The sequence below is a fragment of the Anguilla rostrata genome, chromosome 5 (genome assembly GCF_018555375.3).
Source record: "Anguilla rostrata isolate EN2019 chromosome 5, ASM1855537v3, whole genome shotgun sequence".
In the NCBI taxonomy this organism is placed as follows: domain Eukaryota; kingdom Metazoa; phylum Chordata; class Actinopteri; order Anguilliformes; family Anguillidae; genus Anguilla; species Anguilla rostrata.
The window spans coordinates 12268030-12290302 of NC_057937.1; the positions used below are offsets into that span (position 1 = coordinate 12268030).

The 22273-nt window shown below is 43.8% G+C and overlaps 1 protein-coding gene across 2 annotated transcripts in view; it reads right to left on the reverse strand.

Annotated features, from left to right (window-relative positions):
- Positions 1-22273, reverse strand: part of fbxo41 (F-box protein 41) — a 59667-nt gene that overhangs the window by 23592 nt on the left and 13802 nt on the right. For both annotated transcript variants that reach the window (XM_064335141.1, XM_064335140.1), the window contains exons 2-3: positions 16990-18041; positions 3148-3355 (exon numbers count right to left, since the gene is read on the reverse strand). In XM_064335141.1, coding sequence (XP_064191211.1) covers positions 3148-3355; positions 16990-17735 — 954 coding nt within the window. In that variant the 5' untranslated portion in view covers positions 17736-18041. The remainder of the gene's footprint in view (positions 1-3147; positions 3356-16989; positions 18042-22273) is intronic.

The following is a 22273-nucleotide window of genomic DNA, read 5'->3' on the forward strand; positions in this document are numbered from 1 at the left end:
AAATCAAAACCAGAGAGAGAGAACCAGAACACAAGAATGAGCACAAGAGAATATGAGAAAGAGAAAGAGAGAGAAATACCACCTTAAGTAATACATGACTGTTTAAATTTCCACCTTGGTAAACCATTATGAGTAATTAAAACAGACACTTTGTTATTCTTAATGTACAATGGATGAGTTTCTTTTTTTCAGAATTTACAGTATGCATTTAGTAAACCTAAGTGTATTGTTTTACATTTCATATGGCCTAAAACTGGCTTACTGACAGGAGTGCAAGTCAACAGGTGCCTGTCTTAAGTGCATCTAAGCTTAATGTCACAGCTGAAAGCATGAAATGACTTGAGTCACAAGAGGAGCATGTAGCACTTCACAGCTTGTATTTGTGGTAGATCTGAGGGAATATCACAGTCAAAAATATGTTATAAATCTTTCCACCAGGTGCGATGCTCTCTGTTTGTACAAACAATGAAATTGAAAAAAAAAACTATAAATAACATGCTGTGAGTTGTCAGTAAGCTACAAGAAAACCATGGAGATGAGAAGTGCTATAAATATTATCATTTTAATCAAGGTTGGGTTCACAGGATGAAGAATTCCGTGTCTGCATTTCATGGCTAGGAGTCTAGAGAAAGGCAAATGCATCACCAAATTCCCAACAAAAAAAGACATTATGAGATACATTAATCACATTCACAGACAACAGAATTTGCATATATATATATAATTTTTACAGTCCTTGCTCAACATGTATTTCAAGTGTAAGAGGTAGACTAGTAAGTAAGCATAAAGGACCATGTGGTTTGACTGAATGTGTGTGCTGTGAAAAAAACCAGCCCACGCTGACATGGGTCTAAAACGATCACTGTGAGGCAGCGAAGGGTGAGATTCACAGGCGGGTGGTGGGCGTGTGTCTGACACAGCCCCGCCCAGCTCCCAGGGGACGGGCGTGTGGGCGGGCAGGTGTGATGGATGCCTTCTGGGCAGGCCCCTGGCACGGAGTAATGTAGGCCAGGCCAGAGGAAGCGCTGACACCGCAGGCAGGGCCCGGCCCCGGGCTCCCGGCCAATGAAAATGAGCCGTCGGCAGGACCACTCCCTTCAGTCCTTCCACAGGGATCATCGGAGAGGAAGGGAAACACTTCTGAACCAGACCGAAAAAAAGGACCACGTGGTAACCACGCCGACGCATGACACCATGGCGTTTGCTTGATTTACTGTACTGTTAGGGAGGTCTACAGTGTGGAAATTCTTCTAAGCTAGAAAAACTTAAATATTGAAGCACTGTATTCACCATCAACGTCAGAAGAATGTGCGGTGATGTTCTAGCTGGTGTTGCAATGACAAAATCACCCCACAACTTAACCGACTGTAATCGACAAGAACTGGCAATATACAGCGTACCCATCTTACTTTCGACACAAAGTAGACAGCTTTGCCACCTCCACACCTCCAAACGTCATCCACATCTCCAAATAACACCAAATGTTACGTTTCCGGTGCTACAAATTATGTTCTCAGAGCCAAGCCACAGTTCTGTCACAGAAGGGCTTTACCCCATCACTCACTCGTGGGTCCCGCTGCGCTCTTTTTATTATTACTCTTTTATGCATTTTTTATTTCATTTTTTGCAGGAGAGCCCCTAAAATGATTGAGCTGATTAATGAGCTCAGATTTTAATCTGACACTCTTGATTACCCTGTTATAAGTCCCTGCTGAAGGGCTTGAGAAGGGAAACAATCTCACCATGCCAAAAAAAGGTGGGTGGAGTCAAACAGAGTAACAAAGTGCCCAGGAGTGCAGACCTGTGTTGACTCAGGTAAGAAAACAACTGGCCAATAGAAAGCTTCTTTAAAACAGAACTACAGTACACGATTCGTCATAAGAGTGCAAATGAACTGAGCCACTGCTGACATTGTGAATGTGTTAGCATGTTGATACTAAAACGTTATTTTCACTCACTGAAACCTGGCATTAAATAAACCAAAAAGGTAAATCCAGTTAAAACTGAAACACGTCTGAGATTCAAACCAGTGAGCCAGAGAATGCATCTTTAAGACATAGATTTTTAATGGAAGTTGTCCAAACAGCCTCTCTCCCATTCTTTCTCTCTCTCACTCTCTTGCCCTCTCCCTCTCTCTCTCTCTCTCGGAAGCCTGTACAAATACTGCCGCTGGTATCCACGGAAACTGCATCACAATGCCAGTGGCACACGTTGATAGTACCACAGAGAGGCTTGACTGCATCCACACTATACTGGCACTCAGGGACTATAGCTAAACATGTAGTGCATTAAAATCACCTCCTTTGTGAACAATACACAAATTGACTGTTGCTTTCCATTGTTTGGTAAATGCAGCTTAGCCATAAAAGGGACTTATGATTAACATTAAAAGGAACAAAGCTGTAGGTGAAAATGGTCGTGAGACAGACTTGCTGTGTGATTTTGATATTCACAGTTCAGCACACTCCCATCCATCTGAATAAATATTTAACATTCGATCTACGTGAATTAAAGGCCAGATCGCCATGGGCAGCCATTCTTAAATGTGCCTGCCCTGTAATCATTGACCTCAGATAAATATCCTCAGCATGCCTGGTTAACTTCCAAATGTGTTGAATGTTAAAACCATTTTTATATATTGTTTACTTATATATTTATTTGGTATAAGTAGTATGCTATTACACTGATACCACTACTACAATTACCACTACTTTTACTATTATCACTATTATTATTATTATTATTATTATTATTATTATTATGTACTTGACCATACCAGTGAACAACCTTACTTCTGGATGTGTGTAATGTAATACATGTGCCTCTCAACAATATACAGTATAACTTAACGATGACGTTTCATGAGCCACATAAAAATCGAAAGATTTTTCTCTCCACAACAAAGCATGGTTTATTCAACCAGGAGAGTACATGATAGTATCTGCTTCTCCCCTTATTACATTACATTACATTTATTTGGCAGACGCTTTTATCCAAAGCAACATACAAGAGGTACCCTAGCAAACTGTCCCCTTATTTTGGGATTCATGATCCCTCGTTCTCCCCACATTAATGTAAATATAAATCTTTGTGTTTAAAATTCAGGTGTATACTCCAGCCAATCGGGACTGAGCATCCCCTCCTTACCTGTCGGCTGGTGCCTTTGGACCCGGGGACGCTGCAGCGGCCCAGGCTGCCGTTGGGCGTGGTCCCGCAGCTGCTGATGATCTGCAGCTGCTTCTCCGCACGGTCGGCCCGGTCCAGCAGCTCCTCGATGAACTGCTGCAGCCGCACCTTAGCGTTAGCCTCCCGCGCCGCCGTCTCCTGCAGGAACTGGTCTATCTGAGCCACCTCCCTGCACGCAGAAACACTGGCTGTTACTGCACTCATACATACGTACACACGCACATGCACACACACACACACGCACGCACACACGCACGCACACATACACACGCACTCATATACACGCAGACACACACAAACACACACAAACATACACACACGCATGCACACACACAAAGACACACGCACACACATGCACATAGACACATAGGCACACTGTTAGAGTTGAATTAACACTGGACATATTACTGTGCACTCTCACACACATACATACATACACACACACACACACACACACCTCCTTGCACACAGACACACAGGCCGCTCTCTGTACTCTTCCTCAATCATGATTTGAGCACAGAATTGCCAGTAAATAACTCCCCTTTGCACAGAGCACTCTATTCGACCAAATGGCAAGTCAGCAGTTTGCAGATTGGACGTGTTCCCTGTTCAGGGGCTGCGTAGCATGTGGGAAGGAGGTGCTCCGTTAAGTGACACGTCTCGAGTCAACCATCATTTAGCCGCACCTCACCGCGGAGGGGTGAGATCTGGGGCAAGGTCTGTCATTCACAGCATCATCCGTGTGGTTTTGTGCTATTATAAATGTGGATCTGTAACAGTCCAGATTTTGAAATAAAGGAAATGAGGTCATTTCTCCCCTCTTGTTTGCTATTTCTGTTGAACCCCTGGCTATTCCTATTGCGAAATAGGCATGATATTAAAGGGACCATTAGCAGTGGGCAGGGACACTGAGTTTCTCTCTGTGCAGATGATTTGCTTTCATATGTCTATGACTCATCGCTGTACTTCCTGAAGTGCTGAATAAGCTTTAGGATTTGGGAATTTTTTGGGTTATAAGGTAAAATGAAATAACCTCAGGTTTTACCCCTGCCAACTGTTCTCTTGTAACTCTGTCTTATGAGACAATATGAAATATGTCCACTTTCATGGCCATCTTTGTCACAGGTGAATTTAGTTAGTTTTCAAAATTGTATTTTTCACTCTTTAACCTCATTTTTGACTTTGTTCACTGTTCAATATGGCCTCCACTGCACAATTTGTAGCATTACTGGTCAGTTTGGTTAGTCTTGAAGGTCTCTTCTTCATCATCAAGGTTATCTTGCTGAGTTCCCTGTTATGCACATGTTCGTAACTATGTGCAGACGCACCCATACCCCCCCCTACTCCACGGGTCACACATGTTTCTCTTACAGACTCTGTTCTTGAAAAGAGCCCCTCATGTAGAAGTGATGTTGAGGCATTTTATGCAAAGCTGAGCATAACACAACTCAACACCCTGGCATGCTCACCCATGGTCAGTGGGAGGAAGCCTCGCACATTTTGACCTAAGAAACAGCTCTTACTTACTGAATATGCAATAAACAATGATTCACTCATCTTAAGATTTCACATTGGCTTTACTAACATAAAGTTTAACTGTACAAGATGAAGGCTGGCCCAGTTTCAGCCTGTGGCAGGTGCAAACAGACACCCGCAGTGCTCTCTCAGATATTTTGGGAATGTCCTAGGTCAGTCTCCCTTTGGCAATTTTATTTTCCAGATATTTTCTGCAGAACTGCATGGATTTGTCACTGCTGAAAGCAACGTTAGACGTTGTAGCTGAGAGCCAACTGTTTGGATTTCCCCACTCTGCCAATAAGAAGTCAGCCACACACTTCCTTTCCCTCAAAGTTCGACAGGAATGCCCACTCTGTTAAATGGGACTAAATGACTCGTGCAATAGAGAAGCCTAGCAGAATGCCATCACACTCAGACCACTGTCTAAGAGGGTCTCCTGTTTGTTCAGTACTGCCAGACCGGGCCTTTTTTTTGTTTGCTTGCCTGTTTGCTTGTTTTGTTTGCTCATTTTGTTTGCTTTTCTCTTATTTCTCTTTACTTTTCCTTATCCCCCTTCCAGTGTACATGCCAGCCTGCATCAAGGTGTAAAAGATTAGGTGGGTGTTTGCCGAGTGGGAAGAATTGGGTTCATGTTTGCTAAGGAGATGGGACAAGGTGAAGGGGAGGCATGACCAAATATAAGCATGTTTATTATTTTCGTGGCTTATAAATAAACCATGATAACAGCATTTATTTTTCAATGTATTTCTACACGCAGTATTACATTCTTAAACAAATATTAGCATTTTCGGATTTGACTTTCAAATATCAGTACAAGAAATTATTCTAAAATATGTTCTCTTTGTTAATTCCATCCCCCTCTCATCGTCCTTTCTCTGTCTCTTAATTTGCAGTGTCTCTTTCAAGGAGCGCACACGTGCATGTGCACACACACACACACACATACACCTTGCAGGTATAACACTTAAAATGCATTCACAACCCTCCAGTCATTTTCTCTCTCCCATTTTCTCTCTCTCTCACTCTCTCTCTTGCAGAGTGCTCCTGGCCAAGGCTATGACTGGGCAGACAGCCCTGAGGAAGAGACAACCTATAGATACACCCATAATTGCTTCAGACAAGAATTCTGTATTACTCTTTCCTCCTTCATACAGGATTCATTTTTTTCCTTTTTTCAAAGTCGGGTCTCCGTGTATTTACGCAAAGAGTTGCGTGACGAGACGCTCCAAGATGAAACAGATGTTCAGTTGAAGAGGCAAAATGAAAGCTTGCGGGGTTACCAAATAATCACGCAGAGCGATTTGCACAATTACGGAGCACGTTTATCAAATCTAACTCAGGGTTACATATTTCAGAGATCGACAACTGTTCTTCAGAAGAAAAAAAAACATACAATTATATTATTACTGCTTTCGTTGCAATTCATTATACCTTTCTCACTCATAGCATGACTAGACTGAAGAAAAAGCTAATGAACTCACAGGCATACGAGTTCCAAATACCAAACCGATTACCAGCTCCCCCAGCTTCTGAAAACACACAACTAAATGAGCTGGCATCCAGCAGCTCACAAAGGCCCGCATATAAGCTCTGTTTCCCTGACCTAGGGCTTCAGCATGAGAGCAATAGCCTGGCTTTAGAGCAATAGCCAGCACCAGAGCGATAGCTTCAGAGCAACACCCAGTTCTGCTTTAGTTCGCACTCTCTGTCGCAATGCACGGCCGGCCAGTGGCATCTCAGCGGGATTCCCAGAGAGCCAAACCAGAATAAAGTACCACATACCGTCTCAGCATAACAGGTCAGGTCGAGCCTCAGTCTGTGGACCGATTCGTTTTTTTCCTTTTCTGCCTCTGCCTTATCATAGACTAGCGAAAGAAGTTTATATTCTGAAAGTTTGCGAGCCCGGTCTGCTCTTATTCAGTTGAGATGAAAAACCCTCACATAAAACGTCAAAGGAACAGTAACATTTTCACTTTGTCTGTCTTTTGCGGCACAGAAACCAGGCTGCAGTCTATAGCAGCGACTGAATCAAAAGCACTTCGTTTTGTTTCATAAGTCCCCGGAGAAATGAATGTAGAATCAAACGCGCGTCCATAAAACAATACACTTCGCTGCGCACCACTCTGACTGCACATAGTCTTGATGAGAGAGCAGGGAGGGTTTATGTATTCATAAACTGCATACAGTGGTATTGAGAGAAATACACAAAAGAGCAGCCACCAAGGAGGGCTGCAGTTACTGCAGGCCCGCTCGTGCTGGATGGGCCTGGTTTGAGGGATGACAGTGTGTGGCCCAGATCCACAAAGCGTTCATTCCTCATGGACACCGCAGAAGTCACTGGGTCTCTTTTCTTCGGTAATGTCAGTCCAATAATTACAGATCGAACGTTTGTTTGCACTGAGATGAATCTGCCATGAATACGATTAATGGTTTCACAGATTCGTACTGTATTTCAGTGGACAGTGGAGTTTCAGGACAAAGCCAGGAGAAGTAGGCGGAGGTAGTATTTTTCTTTACATTTCTAATTCTATTTTTGTTTTCTCCATGATTTGGAGAACTGTCGTAACTGTACAGCACACCTGTGCCATCACTGCAACCTCATCCATCAGTTTCCAGAAAGAGCACGGTAGCACCTGCATCCTTAGGAACGCATGCAGCATTGCTTTTTGCTCACAATCCAGCAGATAAGCTGCACGGCTACAGTCCCAGAAGGAAGACTGCAGGAGCCAGATCAACCAGGAGAAGTCTCTACTAAACAATGAGGCAAGGGCACCCTGCCAAGGGAAACTCTCCCTCCCTGGGTGACTAAAACAGAAGTGTTTTCAATGTCTGAATTACTAACAAGTGAATAATTCCCAGAGCATGAACACAATAACCTGTGTTGGAAGAGTATGACGGCACTGGAGTAGCCGTGGCTGAACCACAGCATTAATCAGGGAAAAGGAAAGAAGGACAGGATGTCTATACTGATGAAAAAGCCCTTCAATTATACCAGCATTACTTCACCCCAGGGGACAACGATAAGCTAAAAAAAGATTAGACTTAAATGCATTCTTCCCCAGGGGGGAAGAGATGACGCAGCATTATCAAGATGGCTCCTCTCCCACTGTCATCAGCCCATGTGTAGGCACTTTGGACAGTGGGCACCTTAGACAAATGTATTAACAGACACTGGACTGAAAGCAGACAGCATTTTCAGTCCAATCCGAGGGAGTAGGGGTCCAGCCTAACTAGTCCAGAATTTAGGAAATACTATTTTAATGTGTGCCAAATTATACTGCACCTAAACAAAATATATCAATAATTGACATTTCTATCTATACTTAGTGCACATTTGAATATGAAATTACAAAAATGACAATTTGCAATATATTTGAGGTCACAGCCAGTTAGGGTGCATTTTTTAAATTCAGCAACAAGGTCAGTATCTGTTGCAATTCAGTGACAGGGTCAATATCTGTTTGTGTACATACTTGGTTCACACAAGGTACCAGCTCATCCCCAAAGTCCGATTTCCAAGCTTGTCCACTGAGCTGGGACTGTCACCTCGAAGGCAGTCACACCGTTGACCGAGCCCTTATTTTTACAGTAACTCCTAATACCGCTTGAGTTGCGTTGAGGTGAGCAGTGAAGAGTGCGACTGCACATTATTTAATTAGCTCCGTGTGATTCCACGCGACTGTCAACACTGCTACAGGTCTCCCCCTGGGTCTGCATAGTTCCAGATGTCTGATTGGACTAATGCAAATAGGCTTGTTAAGGCAACGTTCCACATGCCTGTCACACTGCCTGTACTAAACTACCACAACAGATGACGTACAATTAGATGTGTTATAGAACCCTAAGCGTGGAGAGAAGCATTTATTTAGCTTTTTTGCCTTCCAGAAACCTCCACAAACACACAACACTCTGCATTGCAAGCACGCATGAATGACACTATAGCTACTGTATAGTATATAGGCTCTCCCGCACTGATACTGCAGACTTGTGGTAGTTTGTTCTGGCATTTGCTTAAGCACTTCTGAAAAGGGACATCAAAATACTAATTCTATATTTTCTAAAATCCCCAGCAAAAAACCCTTCCCATAAGGACCTGTCAGTGTATTAAGGAAAAGCATTCTCAGATTATATCCTTCAAGGCATAGTAAAATGGCTTTCTGTTTCTAAACAGTACATTCTAGAGTTTGCCATCATAATTTATTCATGAATTTTCAGTCCCCCGGAAAGCTCCGCAAGTGTGAATATCAAAGAAAATAAATGTAGCGTAGGCAGACTATTTATAAGTAGGAAAGATCCACATGCACACCATCCCCCACTATCAGTGCGGACCTACAGTATAAAGATGCATAATGGTAGAAGAAGCATGCATGTGAAAGACTTGGCATAACATTATAGTGGAGGAAAAGCCTAGCACCGAATAACATACAAGTGAAAACATGAATAAGACCATGCATTAGTGTGATGCAATGAAATGTTTATCTTAGAAATGACTGCAAGGCGCAGTGCGACCAACATAATTACAATGATGCAGGCACGCCTTGCTCCATGTCCAAACGTACATGTCAAAATATTGGCTATGCACAGGTTTAAGGATATCACTAATTGTAATATTTGTAGAGGCGCATACAGAAAGTGTTCGCGTATTCACGTGTGATGTGCATGACACTCAGGGATTTATTAGACATCCAATTATTTGTTGGCACGATGTAATCGGGAAAAGATACCCTGTAAGCATATTCCATTTCCCTGGGTACCTGCTATGTAATTAGACGAAACAATAAATTAAAATAAATAAATAAATAAATAAACACCAACACAACAAATTAAATTAGAAGGAGACATCAGAAGAGTAGGATTTAAACAGGATTAAGCTAATTTCTCTATTCTCACACAGTCCATGTTCTCCTTGTTACATCGGTTCTGATGTGTCTACACGCGCTCCATTAACCGTCGGCCTATCAGCAGGAGCACATCACCATTTTCCACACATCCCACCTTGCTGACTTACTGTGGTGCATCATGAATTATAATTTGCTCCCCGGTAACCTCCGGCACCCAATTAAATTCCCGTTTTCCCCTACTGGCAGCCATAGGGCACAGGAGCATGCGGTGGTTTACGTTCAATATACAAAAACAGGCAGAGCTGATATAAGATTTCTGCACTGTGTTCAGTACAGATCCAGGCATAGCTGTTAATGAGACATGGATCTATGTGCTGTGTTCAGCACAGATTCAGGTAATGCTGTAACTCAAGGATCTCCGCATAGTGTTCAGTACAAACAGTGAGTGGTTGCGTGAACCGGCTGAGGGTAAGACTGGCAAGATTTTACTACGACTTCTAAGACCGTGAAATCACTTAAAATATTGTCAAGTGTAAGGCCAGCATTAGAGAGAGAAAGAGGGAGAGATTAAGACAGACTGCAAATCTGACAAACGGATGAGAGGACGAACAAGAAAGGTAAGAAAGACAGTAAGAAGTGGAAAGAAAAAGGGCTCCATCTGTAATGAGCAGGTTTGAAGGAGAAGGAAAGGAGGAATGAGAAAAAGACAGGGAGAGTAAGAGCGAGAGAGGGTGAAAAGGATTAGAGCCCAATCTGCAATGAACATAAGGATGAGAGGAGGAGAAGGAAAGGAGAGAAGAGAAAGAGAGAGGGGTGGTGAGGTCCGGGGCACAGTCTGGGATAAGAGCAACGTGGCTAGCTAGCCACTCAATATGCTCCTGCGCTCATAGATTCTGTTTCAAAACATCAGCACCCAAATGTGCATTACTAGCTTTTAAAAAATACATAAATCTCTAATTCAAATCCCCCAGCAAATCAAATGCACCAATTAAAAACATTCTAGAATGTATTCTGCCTGATCCCTTACTTCCTTCACAATGCACCCCACATTCTTTCTGTTATATGTGCCTTACGGGCATTTTCCCCAAAAACACTAAAGGTGTAATGTACAGTACTTAATGACCCATTAAGTTTAAAAATTAATTAAGCAAGCAAGCAAGGGTAAATTAATTATGCCAAACGTGTCCCCTGTGGGTTAATCTCCCTCACAGGTTACCCATTGAGGGCACACACGATCACTTCTGAGGCATCTGCAATTGCAACCCAACAAAGCAGAACAATGAAACTGCACAGTCAACAAGTACATGTGACTGGAGCACACAGCATGGTTATATTTCCTGAAAAAAGAGAGAAAATGACATAGAAAAGTAGCCTGGGGAAGTGGAGCATGCACTAATGTTACAATATTGATTTATACACTCTTGGCATGGGCTTCAATTAACTCTATTTGTCAGCAGATGGGGTATAGATTATGCACTCATCATATTTTCTGTCTGAACTAACTGCTAAAAAATGTATGGATTGATTTGATGAAACTAGGTAAAATAATTGCCTGTGGGATTTGTGGGCTACTAGAACATCTCTTGAGAAGTGAACCACAATACAAAAGTTCCCGTTCTAGTTTCTCATGAGATCATCATGCTGCATATGTAATTAGTGTTACACTGTGGTCCACTGTGCCCCTTTGACATTTGACACTGTTCACTGCTTTACTGGTAGTCTTGATGCAGGGGACTCCATGAACCTTTAATCAAATTATCACTGCTCAGATGACGTCACATGTCACAGTCATTTCATGAGCTAGGTTGACAATGGAAACCATTTGCATTTGGCAACTGGAAAATTCTGCCCATTGTGTCGAACGTTGCTTGCGAAGAAAGTAAAGCTTGCATATACTAGGGAGCCAAAGTTAAGGATCAGCCGGGGATCAGTGTCTGCCTGCAGCACAGCGTTTGTTTTTTTATTTTAAATAAGGTAGAGGGAAAAGGTGCATGCTAATCAGACTGTGAACTGCTCAACCAATTTTGATGTTGGGGAGAGAAAGTGAAGCGTGCGATTATATCTGGATAAGTGTTCGAGTGTTTCCATGGAGACGGCTAACATCCGGCGGAGAGATGAATAGGGCAGATAAAAGTGGCGACTCGCAGCAAACCTCAGCTACAAAGCTACGGCCCCGACAAAAGAGTGGGAAAACCATGCCACAGCTGGCGCCATGACAACTTGACTCCTGTCCAATCGCAGCTCAACCCCTTCTCTGGTCCCGCTCGAGTAGCTGGCCACCAGACAGACGAGGTGCCGCGCATATGACGAATGGTCTGGAACGAAAGCCCAATAAGCCGGGGCTAGCGCCAACTTAGCGGCACGCAAAGAATCCAAGGGGTGTTTCTATATAAGCGATTGACAGGTTCTCTGTGCTCTTCGAAGCCTTAAGTCTTCAAAGGCCTACACATCAACCCAATCACAGCGATCCAGTGGGCGGGACAAGGCAACGCCCATAAATCCCCGCTAGCCAAATGTGCTCCGCTTCCTCATCAGTCTGATCCCCTGTATCGAGGCACGGAACACTGTAGCATAAGCTCAAGGTAAGCTAACACCCTGTCCTCCAGTAAGCTGTCACCATGGCAATTCCATCCTCTGGATGTAATTGGCAATTGACGGGAAGATGACCCTCGGTTGCGTGACTGATGCATTGTGGGAAGGCTTTAACACGGTTCTCTTTTTTTTTTTTGCGGCGGCTGCCGGTCTTCTCACGCCGATCGAGCCTTGCGAGAGAGGGGCGATACCAGAAGAAAAACGGCTTTCCATTCGCTCTGCGTTCAGGGTGGGGGCGGTTTCATTACGCGTTGATATAATGGTCTCTCTTCGCCGTTCCACTGCCGCCCCCCTCTCCTCACTCATCCTTCACGGAATAAATCTCACAACATGGACCAGCCTGCTGCGCCTGTTGGCTCTGTTCAGCAGACAGCTGAACAAGGCCCTGACGGTGCTCTTTATTCCTCCTCTCTCAAACAGCTGTGCTTTATATTCACGACCCGGAAGACAAGAAAACCCCACTGCAAAACTGCCAGCCGGTGCCATCCATTCCCTTCTCTTCACCTAGGAATGTGGGAAAACCCAGACAGGCCCGCCTGCCTTAACCCTTTGAAGAGTAGGCTTTTTATTTGTCAGTCAGTGTTCTATAAAATCTCTTTTAATTTCAGTTAAGAACATTCTAATCATATATTTGTGATCTCACACCTCAAAGGATTAATACAACTTAAATCAATGAATCAATCAATAAATCAGGCCTTTTTAATAGAGCACATTTCATACAAATTTGCAACACAATGGGCTGAACACATATGCACAAACAATGCAAATTCACTAAGAGGTGTGCCAAAATGAGACAATGAAATTATTTGTCAAAAATATTGTACGTGTAATGGAGATTTCCAGAAGGCACATCCACGAATACCTGATTGACAATGAGAACAGAGGGCAAAGTGAAAGCACATTCTGACACCTGGCCCGAGGACAGCACAGTGCTGCATATTATGCATGCATTACCCTTGGAGAGGGAGAGAGGCCGTACATTAATAGGAGCTGTCTCATGAGAGGAGGATCTCATTCAGTACACCAGGGATGCCAGACCAGGGATATCTGGGAAATGTAGGGAGGGTAGTTGTATGCAAGTGAATGTAAAATGTTGTTTTTTTCATGAGGAAAATCGCAGGCATCTGGCAACATTGAATCCAACAGGCTGCATTACCACCTGTATGCACCAGGACCTGGTGCCATGCGCCTGCAGCCCGCAGCTTGCAGCTTGCAACCTAGTAATGACTGTGCACAGTGTAGCTTATTAGCATTGAGTGTCTTTGCTGAAAGACAAAAAAGCCATTGGCTCTAATCTAAACTAACAGCCTGTCAGGGCGAAATGTATATCCTTGTGAGAAATGGACAAAGCATGCTTAATTTCTCCAGGAGCAGCGTTTCAGTTATGTTGCATCCTTGTGTTGCTGTCCTGGAATCGAAAAGTTTAATGGGCCTGGGGAAAAAAAGCAATTTCAGACTGCTTTCTAACAATGAGGGTTTTCATAGCTTGAGAAGTAATCAAGTTTTTCAACAAATTTAAGCTCAGCTATTATGCTCCCTGGCCATACACCTTAATTATTCCTATTACACTCAGGCATATTGCTGTGCGGGCTGGTAACTTCAATTAAGCAATATATAATATGTATTTATTGTCAGGCCCATCTCAGGTTAGCAGTCTTTCGTGCTCCTATGTACTGTTGCTTTTTTCATTGTGTATTCATCTTTGTTCACTGTTTTATTATGTTGTTTTTATTATGTCATCTTTATTACTATTTTATAGCATTTCCCCTGCCCTGAGCAAAAAAAAAAAACACTACAAAGAGTTAGAAATATAACAACTCTATAAAAATTAATATACATATAAATACCATGATATCACTTTTAACTCTTTAAAAGCTTGATACAATGACTCATTTTGTCATGCAAACAAAAGCAAATGACTGCAGTCTAACACAATAAGCCTACATACTTCCCATCATGCCTCAGCCCAAGGTTCTTCACTGTCTCCGCTCATATGGAGTCAGACCAAAGGACCAATCACATACTCAGGAAGTGTGACCAATAAACACCACTTGTTATCATGCTTTACCATCTGTGTCCGCAATTTACTTCATGCACTGCATTTAAAGCAACCGCAGTTCACCTGGCAACGTCTATCCCAGTCTCAGGGAATGTTGCTGTAGAGACGCGCCATCAGTTTTTAAACAGGAAACGTCCTTTCTATGCTTTCCAAATCTCATGCAGCTGTAATTTTGGACTTGCCTACCCAAGTCTCTATGTTAGAGAGGTCAGTTTAAAGCAACTTGTCCCGTGCAGCTTTAGGATCGCAAATATAATTACGCTAATGACCTTGGCCTAGTATTGTCTCAAGATACGGGTGCCAACCTTCACCAGAGATCCTAAAAAAAATCCTAGATAAGAAGATCCTAATAAAATCCTAGATAAGAAGATCCTAATAAAATCCTAGATAAGAAGAAATAAAAACAACAACGCCAGGGCCAAGAGGAGGTCAGCACATCCATTTCAAACTTTGTTTTCACTGTCAGATCAACAGATGCGGCATCATGGCTTGGCGGAAAAAAAGAGCTTGCAGTATCAGGGACAAGGTAGCAAGCCAGGGCTGCGGGCACCATTCCAAACACTTTATCCCACAAAAGGCTAACTGTTATGACAAATCTCTGTTAGCTATTAACACTATAATTTTTCTGTCCTGCTCTTTCCAAGAAGTTGATCATTCATAATGCAGCATGGCACCAAAAAAAAGAAAAATCCTTGAAATAACATAAACATACAGCACCTTGCAAAAGTCTTCACACCCTCATTTTTCACATTTTGCTAGATTGCAAATGATACATTCATATTTCTATCCATTTCAAGGTTTCCTGTAGAGAATTTCAGCCCAGGCAGAGCTCCCTCCCCCACCTCAGACTAGACACTGCCCCTATCAACAAAATCCACTAATGGAGTCAAATGGTCAACACACAATGATAAAACTAACTTCAAACGTCACTTGAAATGAAGCTAAAAAGAAATACAACTAAAATAGAGAAAATCACTATGACTGAGTTCATTTTAACGATTTACTGTACAATCGGCCACAGTATGTTTGGATTTTTTTTTTTTTTTTTAAATCTCTGGGTTAACTGAATCCAAACTAATCTAAGAAAACACCCTGAAAACAATGTTCTCTCACATTTTCTGTTAATCATTAAGGCTGGGTTCAAGTTAACATTCACCTCTGGTCATTCATTCATTGCTGTTTTTCTTTACCGAAGGCTAGCTTTACCCACTTGTCTTGTGTACAGTTAATCTGATGACTGTACTGTTCTCTTCAAAATACGTGCTCAAATTGGCCCAGTTTTCAGGCAACTATCTTGTCCATTCATTCTACCAAAAGCTGACTAGAGGTAGCCCAATTGAGCAAACATTTTTGTTGAGGGCAGCTCTCTTTCAACCTTTGAATAAAGAAATTCATCAGAAACATGAAAGCCAACGATGCTAGTGGCGTTTTCGCACACAAAAGACACAGACCTTATTGGTTAAAAGAGGAGATTTCATTGAAGTTGAGAATAAAGCACTTTGCTGTCACTTATGCATATCCAAACCATGCAATGTAGTCACTTAATAGGATGCTGGGCAACCAAGTGAGGACAGCACACACGCGCAGTATGCTTCATGGCATACGGTCTACCAGCAGGAGGAAGACATCATTCCCCATGAGGAAGTCAACCCACTCACACTTAGACAATAGAAACCCCCCGCTGCAATTATAAAAATCAGAAAATCAAAGTGTGAATATATTATATAATACCAAAAAAAGCATTCAAAATATATTATCCACAAATGTATCACTTATTAGATGTAAACCTTTTATCTAATTGCATGGTTGCAGCATATCAGGCCAGATGTTCTTGTCCAAACAGGGAATTGTGGGTGCAGACAGAGTTAGAGAGAGAGGGCCGGACCGGGGGCAGACATCTGGCCAAGGAATGCTGGGGAGCAGCATGGGTCATGTGAGAAGGATAGAGGAGGGCGGGGTCACAACTCTGTGCTTTCTGACACAGCGCAGAGAGGCCTCTCTACAGGGGCTGTGTGCAGTGATGCAGTACAAGAGAGATGACCAATCACAAACACACACATGCACATACACACACACACACACACACATGCATGCATGCACAAACACACACACACACATACACACACACGAGCATGCATGCACAAACACACACACACACACGCACATACACACACACACACACACACATGCATGCATGCACAAACACACACACATACACACACACGAGCATGCATGCATGCACAAACACACACACACACATACACACACACGCACATGCATGCATGCATGCACAAACACACACACACACATACACACACACGCGCATGCATGCATGCATGCATGCACACACACACATGCACATCAATCACAAATTACACATTCTTTGTAAATGGAATTTGGGCTATTTAAAATGGAATCAGCCATTCTAAAATCAAATCAAACAGCTTCCGCAGACAAATAATTGATTGAGTGGCAATTGAAATGCAGGTCCAATGAGCAGGAAGCACAAATTAAATGTCATTGCTAGCACAGGCTGTCTGTCCTTGGTGCAGGATTGGCCATAGTGATGTGGGATATTCCATCTTTCAGATGACCCATTAAACTCAAACTTTGTTAAAACAGCCTCTTAGTCCTCTCATAGAGATTACCAGAAATACAATCCCTCAATCATGACCCCCCAAGACAATACCATAGGTGATGTTTGTGTATCCTAAAGGCCTGTAATGAAAAATGGTAACCTAACCTAAAGGGAGTATTTGTTTTGTTTATTTGGATGGAGCATATGGTACTCACTGCTGCTTGTGGGTCAGCTCCTGCTCCTTGTTGACCAGGTCCTGTTTGAGGGTGGCCAGCATCTCCACGGAGACGTCCACCTGCCTGGAGAGTTCGGAGGCCTTGTCCTCCAGGTCCTGCTTCTCCTGGCTGAGGCGGACGCTCTCCTGCTTGGCCTTCTCCAGCTCGGAGCTCTTCCGCTCCAGCTCCACCTGCAGGCGCCCCACCCGCGCCGCGATCTTCTGCTCCACCTCCTCGGAGAGCTTCTCCAGCCGCTCGTCCAGCTCCAGCTTCTCGAAGGCCCGCACCTTGAGCCGGGCCAGGCCCTCCTCGTAGGCGGCCTCCACGGCGCTGGCGGCCACGTTGGCGGCCACGGCCACGGCGGTGCCGGGGTTGGGGGTGTTGGCGGAGGCCATGCCTTTCTTGATGAAGATCTCGCTCAGGGGGATCTCCACATTGGGGATGCAGCGGGCGGCGGCCGCCGTCAGGCCCAGGTCCTCCGCGCAGGGCAGGTCGTAGGGGAAGCGCTGGTCCCGGGCGCGGTGCTGCTCGGCGGGGTCGCGCCCTCCGCCCGCCGCGGTCAGCAGGGGCCGCTCGGTCACCAGGGGGACCAGGGCCCCGTCGCAGACGCTGTTGGACTTGGACAGCACGTAGAGGGTCTCGTAGGTGTGGTTGTACTCCAGGTGCGCCCGGAGGGAGGAGAGGCTTCGGAAGCGCTTGTGCTCCCCGCAGCGAGGACAGCGGTAGGGCAGGTCCAGGGAGGCCATTCCGCCGCGCCGGCAGCCTTCACGCTCCGCCGCGGCCGCGCCGGCGGGTCAGCGCGCTCCTCGAGCTGCGGGCGGCGCCCGGCATGGTGGAAAGCGAGGGGGGCGGGGCCGGTTCGCTAGGCGGGGCCTGGGGAGACGGAGGGCGTGGCCCGCATGACCAGTCGCCTACCCTCTCCGTGGACCTCCGCGTAGAATCTGAGGACCCCTCCCACACGTACGCACAGGGGTGAGGGGAAGGGGGGGTCGTGTTCTCGTCACTCGGTGCTGCCCTCTGCTGGTGCTTTGCCGTCAGCTCTCCGCTTCATGCTGAAGGAGAGGAACAGATTGACACCAGTTAAGAGTGCAGATAAATATAGATCCCATTGCTCTCATCTGTCTGACAGCAATGTTTCAATAATCTGACACCTGCTATGAGAAATGGACCTCTCCTCATTATTCCTTTTGGTCTTCAGCACTGCACTGAAAGCACAGATTGGGCCATCTTTTTTTTTTTTTTTTACTTTATTTGGTATTGTTAAAAATAGCTCAGCTTTGGAGAAAATACAGAGAGAGCGAAAGCAACTGCAGCGCAATGTGCTGTGCCATTAAAGCAAAAATGGAGACAGTTTATAGGAGATCCTTATCCGCTGTTATTAATTGCCCAATGCGGCATACCAAATTCTTTTGTAATGGTAGAAGGAGAAGGAATGTTATTTCTCAGCAGGGAAAAAATGTCAGGCTTAACAGTTTCAGAAACATATCCAACGTAACAATTTGAGATTGTTTTGAATGAAAAGGTTTTGAGTTTGTAGTAATGGCCATGTGAACAACAGGCTTCCCTTGAGTTGCATTCCTGTCCTTTTATTACATTCCTTGTTTCATTAGTCCTGAATTCTTACATAGGTCTACCACTCTCATAACCATGGTCTGACAGAACAAAGCAGCAAGCATCTTTCATAACCAAGATTCATTTCCCTCTTTCACTCCTTTACCAATTCAGATGATGCTCCTCAGATATTTAGGCCAGGCCCATCATTGCAACATCCTCAGTTAATTCAAGAGAGAACAGGCAACCTCTACAGCGGACCAGCACGGTCGCAATGTCAAAGACTGCACCTTATGCACCGCTGGAGCAGACAGAATGTAGACATCCAAAAGACCAGAAGAGTTTTGAAGGGTGAGGAGAGCCTTGCTGACAGAAACACGTCCACCCTGGACAAAGCTACAATCACACCCCATTCCAGGTGGCTACCACACTCAGTACTAGCATGATCAGGATCCGACAGAGACCTTAGACCAGGGCTGCCCAACCCCATTTCCAGAGATCTACTGTCCTGCAGGTTTTCAATCCAGCCCTAACAAAGCACACCTCATTCAACAGCTAGAGTTCTTAGTAGAATCAGGTGAAGCATTTGGGTTGAAATGAAAACCTACAGGATAGTAGATCTCCAGGAACAGGCTTGGGCAGCCTCGCCTTAGGCATTACAGTACGATACATTGCGACAGGCAGCTTTAGTAATTCTTTTTCGATCTCCATTTGGACGGATGTCTCCAGCGGACTGGGGTATAGCACACAGCAGCACCAGTTCATTAAAGGCACAGTGAATAAACATCACTGCAGAACACGGAAGGGTCAGGCTACATCGCCCATTATCACGGCACTGGCATCAAACAGCATGGAAACATCGCTGTTGGAGGGCTTCCAGCTGATTTTGTGCATCGTGTACATTTCCGAAGTCAGGACCTGGGCTCTCTGTGTATCCAGTTCCCTGAAAAGACGAATACCCAGAGAGCTCCACGCAGCGTTAAGTAGTTTAGCATCAGATGCTGAGTCCTTAGGTCAGCTTTACGCTGTGTAATTAAGAGTCTGAAAGGTCATATGGGGCCAGGTATCTAAAAGAAGATTTGTACGCACTTATGATGGTCTTCAGCATCCTTTCAGTGCCGACTTTGACCTTTATTTTCTCCCTAAACCTATTTCCACTGTACTTGCAAGCCTTTGAAGCTCTCAAGCAAATTAATTCATGTGAAAGTCTGAATTCAAGCCACCGGAGACCCCATGCCTACAAGTAATTATTCTCAGAAGCGGACTGAGATCTAGGCTAGCAATATCTCGTGCGTCAAGCGATGCTTTTTAATCCACTTTGATGCCATAATTCAGTCTGCCAGTAGGTGGCCATTTTGCTGGTCCTTATCATTCCCAGTCCTTCAGTATTTAATACAAATGAAATTGGGGCCAGCCTTCTGATGTTTGCTTGAACCTCACAATCTTTCAATCAAGATTGTTCATTTGGGGAATGAAAAGTGCTAACACCATGAGGAACAGATAGTGACTCACCAGGGTTCAGAAAGTGACCATCCCCACTTTAATTAACGCTGCACGTCTGTGTGATTTAATTGAGTTAACGAGGCAGGCGTTTGTACAGTGCTATAAGCCTCCACTGAACAGAAATGGGGTTGAGAATTTTACATTTTAAAAAGGCTGAAATACGATTGGTCCTTTGGTCTTGCACATGTAAACTGATAATAAATAGCTTCATGTGAAACAGATATTTTGTAAAACAGATATAAAACTAGACATACTCACTATTCAAAGATCTAAAAATTGGAACTCTCATAAATGTAAATCTTTTTTTGTGTTGTTCATACATTAAATATTAAGTTATATTAATACATCCATTATGTACAGTATACCCGCTTATTATGGGCAGGGATGCATATTCAATACATATGCAAAAATCAATTCAGTGCATGTGCATATGCATTCAATTCAATACATATGCAACGTTAACATGAAGAATATTGCACCAAATGTATTTCATGTGAATACTTAGGATTTGTATTCTAAAGGTTTTTGATTATGGTGGGGGAAGGACTGCTAATGACAGTGTGAGATAATGAAACCCTGAAAAAGCTCTACTCTTCAGTAGAGCAAGAGATCCAATTAGTGAAAAAAGTGGAAAAGCTGGTACTAAACAGCTCACCTTGAAGTATTACATTTTTAAAGCAAAAAGTCAGCCTCAATGTAAATTCCACAAAATTCTGACCTTTTACCCTTCACAAAGATTTTGCTCAAACATGAGCTCTTTAAGGAATGGCTGTACCTGTAAATGCAACAAAAAGATAATACTCATTTTAATAGCTCAAAGATAAATCACATTTGTAGGTTCCACCACAGAGATGCACAGTCATTAACTGTGATGGTCATACACTTTCATTTTCAAATATCTTTTCTGCTGTAGTTTCTGAAGCAATCTGGAGGTACAAATAATTCTGTGCGGCTGGGAGGTCTGCAGGACCATGGACAGCAATGGCTTCAAAAACAAGCAAGCACACCCGAGGCTGGCTGGTAATCAGCCCAGGTGTTGCTTCTTCCCTTTGTCAGGACATCTATAAAGACACAGCTTGCTCTGCCTTATGGGGACAGGCATTCAGAAACACGCCTATTGTGTGGTTCGGAGCTGCAAAATCCTCAGTTTATATTTGAATTGCTTCCAGCTGCTGCGATTGTCTGCATTCCCTCAGTCGTGTACCTCCCCCACCCCCTCCCTGCTTCAATTGTCTGAATAAACAGCTGGACAGGTTCTATGCTTGGAAGGGGACAGTGGGTCCCGCAATCATACCAGAAAAGAGTCATTTGCATTCAAAGGAACCTTGTTAGATCTTAAAATGGGTCTGCGGTTAACTTCTCCCCGATGACAGACTCACTAGCAGTCGGATCTGTCAGTCTGTCAGGCCAGGATGACGGCCCATCTGGCCTGACAGAAAATAGACTGCTTTAACACATCTATCAAAGGATGCTAGCTCGGCACAAGCTGCTTCCCGAAAGAGCCTATTTTTCAGCTTTTGTGTTCTCCCTCTCTTATCCATTTACCACCCGATACAGTGGCCACGCCTGTCACTGGACCACAATGCCCGGCACCTAAAATCCAGTGAAACTTCACATTTGGATAAACATGCACATCAACTTTCAAAGCCAAGTCGAGAAAGGCAGAACGGTGAATTTCTGAGACCAAGCCCACCAGAGACAGTATATTCATTACATCAATCTATTTCATCTCAGAAACATCCCACACACATTCTGTACCTGGCACGCAATGTATCTGTAGCTGTCTTAATACAATTATCTAGCCGGCTTTATGCAATTTGCATGTTAGCAATTTAATTTTCAGTACTTCCGAGCCCTTAATAAGTCTTTAGCATTTTGTAAGCCACATCCTCTCATATTTAATCTAATACTGTTGGCCAGTATATTGAAACATTCTAATAAGCTGTGCGGTGCACATAAGAATTTAAGTGAAAGAATTAAATGCGCTCCAATATAGTTAAGTGTGCACATATGATTGAGTTTTTATTCAATCTTCCGCACCAAAAGATCGATTAATCAAAAAATCATTGCACCATTTTTTCAGACTATCGTGGATCGAGGATCAATATTCCAGTTATACATTACTAATTACAAAACTTCCCCAAATGTCCCCAAATCCTGTGGTACAACTGTTCATTTTAACAAAATCAATCCTGGACATTTCTGAATTAATTCTGTCACATACAGTAGG